At 36.3% G+C, this 11596-nt stretch overlaps 1 protein-coding gene across 2 annotated transcripts in view; it reads right to left on the bottom strand.

The window, feature by feature from the left end:
• Positions 1 to 3261: 3261 nt before the first annotated feature.
• The window catches only part of LOC106874914 (ras-related protein Rab-22A), a 22649-nt gene continuing 14314 nt past the window's right edge, over positions 3262 to 11596 (bottom strand). The window contains exons 2-3 of one of the 2 annotated variants that reach the window (XR_001410062.2): positions 10483 to 10635; positions 3262 to 3440 (exon numbers count right to left, since the gene is read on the bottom strand). Coding sequence is in view for 1 of the 2 variants with exons in the window: in XM_014922832.2 (XP_014778318.1) it covers positions 3402 to 3440 (39 nt within the window). In the remaining variant the exon portion in view is untranslated. The remainder of the gene's footprint in view (positions 3441 to 10482; positions 10636 to 11596) is intronic. The other variant, XM_014922832.2, reaches the window with a different exon arrangement.

Consider the following 11596-nt stretch of genomic DNA (forward strand, 5'->3'; position numbering starts at 1 on the left):
AATTCAAATTTTTAATTTGTTTTGTATTATTACAACTATAAAGGTTTATTTATTGTGGGTTAAATGTGTACAAGTTCAAATTCTAAGAAAACCAATATCTCAATCATTTAATGTGAAATATATGTCGTGTAAATATGTTTATAGTCAACATTTTAGTTACTTTATCTACCAATCTATTTATAATTATCTCCTTATTTTGATATCGCTACTATAAATAATAGACACTAATGTAAATATTAATTGGGATCTTTTATAATACTTAAAAGTTTTATAGAACCTATGCCTACATGTTGAAAGCACTTCTGATTGACAATATATTAAATTCTTTTGACTGTAGGAGTGGCTGTGTGGTAAGTCGCTTGCTTACGAACCACATGGTTCCGGGTTCAGTCCCACTGCGTGGCACCTTGGGCAAGTGTCTTCTACTATAGCCTCGGGCCGACCAAAGCCTTGTGAGTGGATTCGGTAGACGGAAACTGAAAGAAGCCCATCGTATATATGTATATATATGTGTGTGTGTGTGTGTGTATATGCTTGTGTGTCTGTGTTTGTCCCCTAACATTGCTTGATAACCGATGCTGGTGTGTTTACGTCCCCGTAACTTAGCGGTTCGGCAAAAGAGACCGATAGAATAAGTACTAGGCTTCCAAAGAATAAGTCCCGGGGTCGATTTGCTCGACTAAATGTGGTTCTCCAGCATGGCCACAGTCAAATGACTGAAACAAGTAAAAGAGTAAAAAAGTATTCAGTAAAATATATAGTGATTCCTTTGTACAGGGACAGCAACTATTAGTCTTATGTGTGTATAGTGCAGCTGAATCTATTATTGACCAATCTAATCTATAGTTAACTTTATTTTGTGTCAATTTGTGTATATAGGTAGCTAATGAAGTACTATTACTAGTTATATTAGGCTTAAAGGAATGTATGTGTGCTAAAAATCTTTGCTTAAAATTAACAGAACTCCCTATATACACCATATTACTTAAACTATCAGTTAATATAACTATGCATTTGTATATCACGTTAAATCTTGTTCATTTACCTTCTAAAGAACATGATTCTTTATTTTTATGTGAGCAATTTTTATTTCTATATTTCTGTTCAGAGGTATATGTAATATTATTGTGATTATTTGTTATGGTGCTTGATGTTATCAATGAATCTGCTGTAGTATTATTTGTCAAAAACCAGACCAATCTAGAGAAGGACTTGGAAGCTTAGGAATCCTGCACATGATCAGAGATTTAGGAATATCCTTACCAAGAAATTTGATGACAAGGAAGAGGAGTTACAGTCCTGTGACATAGAAGGCAGCTGGGAATTCCTGCAAGACAGCTTGCTGAGTGCCACAGACCAAATCTGTGGCTGGTGCAAAGTCCCTTCCAGACCTAGGGTAACATGGTGGTGGAACAATACTGTAGATAGGGCCATTAGAGTAAAGAAACAGGCTTGAAATACTTGGAAGAAAGGGGGTAGCAGGAAAATGTATCAGATAGCCACAAGGAAAGGTAAGAGACAGGTATATATAGCCAAGGGAGTAGCAGAAAAGAAGAAGCTTGCCAATGCTCAGTGACGTGAGGACCAGAGAACTGAAGTATTTTGGATTGCAAGACAGTGTATAAGAGAAAATAGTCATGTCATAGAAATGTGTCTGCATGGATGATGGTGCCCTTGCATTTAATGATCCTGCATAGAAAAAGGCTTGGAGAAGCTATTATGAAAGACTGCTGAACGTGTAGAATGAATGGGAGGAGGAGAGTCTGCCAAAGGTTGACCCAACTGAGGGACCGGCTATCCAAATCGACTGTGCTCAGGTAGATAAAGCAACTAAGGATATGAAGACAAGGAAAACAACTGGCCCAGCAGGAATCACTACTGGGATGCTTAAAATATCAGGTGGTGTGGGTTATGGCCTAGTCACTAGTATTGTAAACCAGATAGTTCATGAAGGAGTCATACACAATGACTGGCGCAGCAGCACCATAATCAACTGCTACAAAGGTAAAGGTAATGCTTTAGATAGAAACTACAAGGGTATCAAATTATTGGATTAGGTGATGAAAGTTACAGAGAGGGTCATAGCCCAACTAATTAGGGAGACAGTTAGCCTAGATGAGATGCAGTTCAGTTTTGTACCAGGCAGAAGCACCACTGATGCTATATTTCTGGTAAGGCAACTGCAAGAGAAATACCTAGCCAAAGATAAACCTTTGTACTTGGCTTTGTTGACTTGGAGAAAGCTTTTGACAGGATCCCCCAATCCCTTATCTGGTGGTCAATGTGGAAACTGGGGATAGACGAGTGGCTGGTAAGAGCTTTACAAGCCCTGTGCAGGGATGCTGTCAGTAAAGTGAGAGTTGGCAATGAGTATAGTGAAGAATTCCAAGTAGCCCCCTCTTATTCATTATAGTTTTCCAGGCAATAACAGAGGAATTAAAGACAGGCTACCCCTGGGAGTTCCTCTATGCTGATGACCTTGCTCTAATAGCTGAGTCACTACCAAAACTGGAGACGAGGTTTAAGGTGTGGAAGCAAGGTCTAGAATCGAAGGGCCTTAGGGTTAACCTAGCCAAAACCAAAGTCTTAGTAAGTAGGAAGGCTGTCAAATCACAACTTCCTTCAGGTAGATGGCCCTGCTCGATCTGTAGAAAAGGCATGGGTAGAAACTCCATACAATGTACCTGGTGTAAGCTATGGACATTTTTATAATTATTTATTGAACACTTTCATCTCATTTTGGAGAATCATCAGGAATGACATCTTTAGAGAAAATTTATGCTTTTTATACGTATGTGAATTAGGTGAAAAATTTGGATTTAAATGGAGAAGGGAATGTTTTTTTGTAATTTTTGAATACATATGTGTGTGTGTGTGTGTATGGTGAATTTTTGGAGGCTTGGTTAGAGAAAAAGAAAGACAAGAAGACAGAAAGGACAAGGAAGAAACAAAGAGAAAAGAAAAAAGGAAAAAAGGAAGAAAAAGTTTTTTCTGAGACGGTTGAAATAGTATTGCATTCTTATGGCCAGTTGTCATATATATATGTATATGCATGCATACATACACACACACATATATAGACACATACACACATTACCTCTGTGTATGTGTGTGTTTGTGTATGTGTTTGTGCACATATAAATACAAACACACACACACACACACAGCATACAACTGTATAGTGATTTAGTTATAGCTAATTTAAATTAGGTAAATGATTCCAACATTTTAATGGGTAAAGGGAAAAAGAACAGTCAAATATAATAGTTCACATATTTTTATTTTAACAGTCAAATAATAATAATCTATGTAATAGCTTCTTGATTATTTCAAGGATTTTCTCTCAAGGCAGAGAGATTTCCAATACAGCAAAATGTTGATCTATTGTTCACTTTGTCTTTTTAATATACATCTTTTAGAATGGCTTCTATTGTACTTTTCTAGAAAATAAAAATAAAAAAAATAAAATGTAATAACATATTGACTATGACAGTTAGGAAGCTTTCTTCTTTTAAAACAAAAACAATTCTGAGAAACACAAACAAAAATATATTTAAATAGCATTTAGCCTTTAACTTCAAAATTAAATTACATGGTTATTCGACTAATGATGTTAAATATCTACCAAAAACAAAAATAGAATTGGTATTTTCTGCAGGTCACATTGCCTCAGTAAACTTGACAGACCTCAACAAAACATAGTTTTATACATGACATTCCTCAACAAAATATAGACTGTTAAATAAAACTGTTTTCTGTAGTTAAGGGTATTAAGATTTTGTGTGGACATATCTGATTTCTGCAGTACAAGGATCAACCAAATTTTCAGGTATTTCCTTTCACAACTTGAGAACAGAAAATTGCAAATAGATAAATAAAAAATTAGGTTTCACACTTAACAACTGGTGTTGGTTTGTTTATATCTCAATAACTTAGTTCAGTAAAATGTGGGGTAAATAGGATAAGTACCAGATTTAAGTAATAGAACCAATTGCATTGACAAAACCCTTTAAGGCAAGGTGATTTCCAAGCATGACAGCAGACCAATGACTGAAACAAAATAAATATATCCACCACAAGTCCATATGAGAAGTTATCTCTTGGTAAATAACATAGCATTCAGTGTTCTAACAAAAACATCCATGTTAAGTTGGATATAAAAATTATCTTTTGGTATTGATACTGCTTCTGTTGCTATTAATTATTTTTTAATAAGTCTGCTGGCTACATGTGACATCAGTGCCTCAGAAGACACTGAAATTCTATGTATCATTGAGATTTGGCTGTTATATTGCTACTGGACGTCTGCCACTGAAGAGTCCAAAACGGTTAAATCATGAGATCTGGCAGTTCCTGTGGTTGTAGTAGATGATTTTTCGTCTGTTAATGATATAAACATGAGTACTTTTAAACACTATTAGTCCATATGAGAGGTTTTCTTTATGTAAATAATACAATATTTGGTGTTTTAACAAAATATTGACGTTAAGTTGGACGTAAAGATTGCCTTCTAGTATTCATACTGCTTCTGTCACTGTTTATATATATATATGTACACACACATGGTATGATCATCATTTAACATGAGCTTTTCCATGCTTGCACAGCTCAGACGGAATTTGTTGAGGTAAATTTTCTACAGCTGGATGTCTTTTCTGTTGCCAACCCTGACCTGTTTCTTATCAAAGAGATATAGAGGTATAGGAGAGACAGAAGCGGTATAGAGGGGTATGTGTTAATGATCATAGGGGTTTGCATGTGGGTGCTATTTGTGGAGGGTGAACTTACATTTAGATTTATGAAAGAATTTAAAAGTGCGGAAGAATTTGTGCTTACATGTAGTGAAGGCCTCTTTGTATTTATTAAGCAAATGTGGTGAGATGTGGGCTAAAATTTTGAGGGTTTATTTTAAGCAGAGTCCACAACTGGAGTGTTGGCCCTATTATGGGATACCCGAGTCTATTATAGCCCAGGAAAGTTTATACTGTACTTTTCTATTAATCAGATGGTGTACGTGGCTGGCTAGTGATGTGGAATTGCTATTCTTTTTATTATTTAAACGAGTTTAAATGCGCATAATATCTTTGTTTAAAATTAGTGCTAGACTCAATATAGTAGCTATTTACTATGTTGTGAATGGTGCATTGGTATATATTATATACATAGTGAAAGTATTAATGGTGAAACTATTAAAACTGAAAGTATTATCTCAAATTACATGAGAGATGTTATTGTTTCACTTTTGATACGTAATACTAAAATAGTGTAAGAGATAAGAGATTGCTCTGGGCTCGCATTAGGCATGAAGTTGAACATTATTTTGGTCCATGACACTGCATGGACCCTAAGTAAGGCATGTATAAAATTTGAATGAAATCGGTTGGATAGTTCTAGAGTTTTAGTGATGCACACATACAGACATTCTCAGCTTTATATATATACATATAGATATATACACATATACAAACATATGTGTGAGGCCCTGCACCCTACTCCCTCTCTCTCTGACCGGTCAAGCATTTCTCCCAATTCTCATCCCCTCACACCTATCATTCCTCTGGCTATGTTACTACTCAGCTGCTGTAATCACCTGAAAGCAAAATTGGTACATATTACAACCCCTCCTGTCTGATTACTTCCCTCCCTGGAACCACTTACATTTTTCATTATCACCCCTTCCAATACTATTTCCACCAATTACCTCCTTTTGTGTTTTCAGCCAGATATCTTTCCTTGACTATTCTTAATACTTTTATCTGCTATCATTCTCAATGTTCCCTAATTTCTACCCTCAACTCCCATTTACTATCTACCCTTGTCCATCACTTCATACATTCACATCCAGCCTCATCTTTCACCATCTGTGACTCCCCTTCTTACATTCTATGAAACACTTTCCCTCCCATGACCCACTATCCATATCTTCCCTTATGCTTACCTTCCTGTAGCTTGAGAATTTATTCTGGCATGCCATCACTATCTTCCTTTTATCTCATCTACTCCCTATATATATATATATATATATATATATATATATAATGTGGAGAGTTATGTTATCCCCTCTAGAGCAAGACACATGAACTTGTCCCTCTATCTTACCTTAGCTTTTCAACATCTGGAATAAAACCACCTTTCTTTCTCAGATACTTCCTATTTAGTAGTGGGAGCTTTTTCCTTTTCTTCTGTCATGCAAGTTATCCGGCAATCTCAGTAGTGCTGATGGTACGGACAGAAAAGCACTTCATAAAGTGGTTGGCATTAGGAAGAGGCATCCTGACTTAAAAAAAAAAAACTGTCAAACTGTCCAATCCATGTGAGTATGGAAAGTGGATATTAAATGATGATGATGATGATATCTTTATACATAATTGGCTTCTTTCAGTTTCCATCTACCAAATCTACTTACTTTCGTTAGCTCAGGGCTAGGTCACTGAATTAGCATGCAATCTGTTGAACATTTCACAGACACATGAATCCTTCAAATAATCCTCAGACAAAACCTGTATGACACTGTGCACAAAAGAGCTGTACTTTTGAATTTCAAGTCCAATCCATTCGACAGATTTCCATAAAGTTTCTGTCTACTCAGTTTCACTCACAAAACTTTGGATGACCTAAAGCAAAAATAAAAGGCCAAGGTTCCATGTATCAGGATCCTAGGATCACATGATTGTGAAGGGAACTTTTTAACCATTCTTAAATGGTGTACACACATGCAGGTGTGTGCGCATATACATACACACACAGAAACATATTTCTCCAGTTACTTTGTTTGCATACTAGAAAAGAATCCAGTTAGATTTGTTGCTGTTGGCAATGGATGACTTTGCACAAATATTCATCAGTATAGTGTATACACTCAGTTCATATGAGGATCAGAAATTACATGTCTGGACAGGTTATCGCAACCTGAGATAATTATTATTGGGACATAGTGCCCATAAATAGGTTAAAGAACAACATTTCACTCTTATGTTTCATTTTGAATTGGTTTCTTTCTGTGGATGAATGCCAAATACCAGCCAGTTTAAAGAGTGTACCAGGGGCATTTTATCATGGCACCAGCATGAGAGAGGTTATCATGTCCTTCATGAGTCAAAAATAAAGGACAGCCCTCTCAACACTCTTCCACTTGTTCCACATTATAGAGTGTACTAGGTGCATTTCATTCCTATAACAGCACTGGTGAGGTTGTCTTGCTTCCCACAAGACAAAAGTCTTCTGCTGCTTAATGTTGTAATTATTTGTTTCAGGCAGCATAACCAATAAGGTCAGTAGAAAAGAAGGTGACTACAGAAGATGAGCAATGGTGAAGAGGGTAGAGAAGATTCAGAAGGCAGAAAAACAGTGATTGCAATGTGAGAGAGAGAGAGAGAGGGGGGGGGGAGAATGAATAATGGATAGTTCCAAAAATGGTTGAAGGTAAGAGAGTGTAGGTAATGTCAATAATGAGTGGCCTGGAGGAGAAAAAGGTGGGGCTAGACAGTTGCAAGTATGGAGGGGGTGATGTTTGCTGGTGATGGAGAGCACATTTAAAGGGCAGTTGAGATAGCAATGATAAGAGTGATGGCAATGCGGGAGTGTATAGGATGACAACAGATCCCACACAATCTCTTGATACTCAGAGGATGGATTTATATATGACCAGATCAGATGTTTCTCCCGAAAAGTGAGGGACAATAGATGAGAGAGCACTGAATAGGCAAGAAAGCACCAGATGACAATTTAGCAGGTATAAAATAAGCATAAGTCCTAGTTGTAGATATATGTATCATTTATTCCAGCCTACATCACTACCTGAATAATTGTACAGGTAAATGTGTCTTCTCAATCATTGAATATTATCATTTGTAATTATCTTTTGTCATCTTTGAGAGATGTAACACCTCAGTAGCAGACTTTGCCATCTCATCCAAGTCTTCCTTAGTTGCATTTGCTTTAAGTATGCAGCACTTCTTTATACAGCTGCCAATTTCCATATGCATTCCATGATTAATCCAAAGCAGTCTTCTCTCTTCTGTACTGCATCATCTGAATCCTTTGATGATATTTTCTTACAGTTTATTTGTATGCCATCATTCATGTGTATTAACATTACATTCCTAGCAGAGCATGTTTGCTTTCATATCTTTCTAGTTTTCACAATTCTTTTGCATTTATAGCCCATATCATGCAACATTGCAGTTTGCATGCAAACATCATACAGTCTTCCCTCCACTCTGATGGAAAAGTCCTTAGTTGCTATTAAGGGTAATATCTCTGAACTTTTTTTGAACCTGTACCTTCTCAGATTACTATATTTTCACAGCACCCATCACCTAATAAAATAGTCACCTAGGTAGAAGCTATCAACTACTTCTAGAGAATTTTCCAGGTATTAGAGACTATCTACTTCCATGTGCTCCTGGTATTTATTGCCTCTATGCCTATGCACTTGCTGTAATTTCTGTTAGCCTACCTGTGAACCTATTATATCTTGTATTCACATACAGTACATTGTATAGAATTTCTGCCTGATCCTTTTCTGCATATCGATTACAGACATTTCTCTGATGGTAGAAGTTGTCCTGTTTCTTTCCCTACATACTAAAATTTTAGTCTTCGTTAAGTTTATTTGAAGACTTTTCAATTCCAAGTTTTGTTTCCATGTCTGGAATTTCTTCTCTAAATCTACAGACTCTTCTCTAACAACTAAGTCATCAACACCGAGAAATTCTCATGAAGAGCTGGTTTTCAACTCCTGTTAGAGCAGAGAAATCTATAATAAAGAAAAAGGGGATGAAAGCTGAGCCTTGATGGACTTGAAGTTCCAAACTCAACGCATTTCTGAGACTCACCTTGCTGACTGTAACTCTGTACATAGCTTGAATGGCCCTAGTTTCCTTAATAAATACCAGGTAACAAAATGTAACACCCAGTCAAAAGGCCTTTTCAAGTCAACAAATTCTAAGTACCAAATCTTATTGTTAGCTAAATACTTCTTCTGCAGCTGTCACACAAGGAATGTGATATCTGTGGTACCTCTTCCAGTTACAAAACTAAACTGTATTCCATCTAAGCTAATACTGTTTTTGTCAATTACAGGAACTCTTTCAACTACTTTTTTAACTTAGTCCAACAGCTTGATGTCTCTGTAATTTCCTATCTCTAGTAGATCTCCCTTGCCCTTGAGGCTTACCTGTATTACCTGATTGATTATTCAAGTGACTAATCTGCATCCTATTTCACCAGCTATTTTAAGCATGTTAACAACTATCCCTAATAAACCAGCTACTTTCTCTGCCTTCATATCCTTAATCACTGTCTACCATAATGCTATCAATTTGAATTGTTAGTCCTTCTGTTGGGTCTACTTCAGATTGACTCCCTCACTTTCATACACTTTTTACATTTAACAACCTACTTTCATGCCTCTTTTCAAGTGGAGTGTTCATTATCATTCTTCACACACATCTCACCAACATTTCAATTCTCTCTAGCACACAACTTAACAATCAGGAACACTTCACATGGCAGAACATGCACAAACTACTTTCTTTCTTTGGCTTCCATTACTCTTATAGTTATCTATTCAGCTTCCACAATCTTTCCAAGTCTGACTCTTATTGGATTGTTGGATAAATTCATTTGTTTTTTTCCAATGTTATCTGAATTAACACAAGAAAATATTTTTATCATAGTGCTTAATGAGTTTTTTTTTGTAGCTTTATTTTTCCTCTACAACTTTTGTTTATCTTGAAATTTGAATAAATTTTACCTCTTTTCCAACATATGATGGTGGAGTTGGGGAAAATGAATATTTTCAACTCCTGCTTTTCTTCATTTTCAATCACAGTTCCAAAACTGTCAAGGCCACTCAAGACATTTGAACTGTGTAAAAAGAAGGTGCTGTCACTGAAAGGTGGGAAAATTGGACCTCACAGACTCTTCACAATTCCACCATTTTGTTCAGTTTAATGAGGATTGACTGACCCAGCTGATCCACACCAACACACTAGGGAATTGGATCAGTAGATGAGATGCTCTCCTGACACCTTCACTTGATATGTAAGACCCAAATATTCAGTGCATGGGTGCCACTGTTCTGAACAAAAGAGAAACTCCATCACTCCTCTATCACTACCAGTTTGTTCACATAATACCAGGCTACTTGGGGACACAAAGATTTCTTTACCACATTGTCATCAGCAATAAAAAATGGTGTCTTTACATCAATATGAAGCAGAGGAAGGATTGGCTGAGTCCCATCAAGCAAGCAACACCTCAGCTAAGCAAGAACTGCCTCTATGTTTGGTGGGATTGAAAGGAGATAATCAACTAGAAAATGTTTGAAAACAACTACAAAGTCAATGCAGAGCTTTACATTCAGAAAATGCACTGACTCAACAAGAATGTATAACAAGATAATACTTGCTCCACTATCATTATTTTGATTAAAAAATGTTATTCAAGAGCTTGGTTGAAAACTTCTACCACACTCACCATATTCTTTTAGTACAGCACCTTAAGATTATCACCTTTTCTGATAGCTCTCCAACAGTCTGCATGGCATTTTGTTCAACAATGATGTGGAGCTGAATATGTGGCTTGATGAATTCTTCAAATCAAAACCTGGTGATTTCTATCATCAAGGCACTGACAAAATAGTGGAATGTTGGCAAGAATACATAAACAATGAAGGGGAAAATATCAACAGATTTGTTAAAATTGGTAATTGCAGAAAAAAAAATTGATACCCCAGTAGCTTTCATGGTTCTACTTCAAGTGTTTTCTGCCACTATGGCATCATGAACTTCTCTATAGCCCTCAGCAAGTTGTTTTGTAGAAAATCTGCTTCCTTTATAAGTCTATCTCTTCATCCTATCTATCATTATTGCCAATCTGAACTTCCCTGAATCTAAGACGAGCGAAGAACATTTCAGCTTCCAGGACAACACACTCACTCACACAAAACATACAAAAATGCACACAACATATATACAAACACATACACACACACATACAGTTTGTGGAATGTGAATCATGGCAATTCTGCATATTATTTATGGAGACATGATATTGTTACAGAAATATACTGTTTTGCCACTACTCCTTAAACTGTTATTTGCATTTCAATAAACCATTGCAAATGGAAAAGGAAATAAAACACATATATACATAACTGACAGGTTTATTTCTGTTACCTTCTACCAATTCCACCTGCAATGCTTTCGTCAAACTCAGACTATAGTAGGAGACACTTCCTCACAGTGCCAAAACGGGGGCCACATTTTTCATTAACGAAACACTTTGAAACTTGGAACACTGGTAGAATGTGTCATATAAAACATCTTTTTCTCTTAGTCTTCTTAAAAAAAAAAGAAATCCATAAATTATTCCATGTTAAAGTTGTCGTATTTCTGTAATTTCAACCAATCACTGACGTCCATTCAGCCGATATACATTAAGCGCCGACTACATTAACAAACGATTCTGAAACAATTAACCCTAACCCTAACTCTAACCCTAACCCTAACGTTAGGGTTAGGGTTAGAGTTAGGGTTAGGGTTAAAGCAAATTTAAAATGAAAAAAGCAAATAAAACGAAGAATCGTTTG

This window comes from Octopus bimaculoides, chromosome 1 (genome assembly GCF_001194135.2).
Source record: "Octopus bimaculoides isolate UCB-OBI-ISO-001 chromosome 1, ASM119413v2, whole genome shotgun sequence".
Lineage (NCBI taxonomy): Eukaryota > Metazoa > Mollusca > Cephalopoda > Octopoda > Octopodidae > Octopus > Octopus bimaculoides.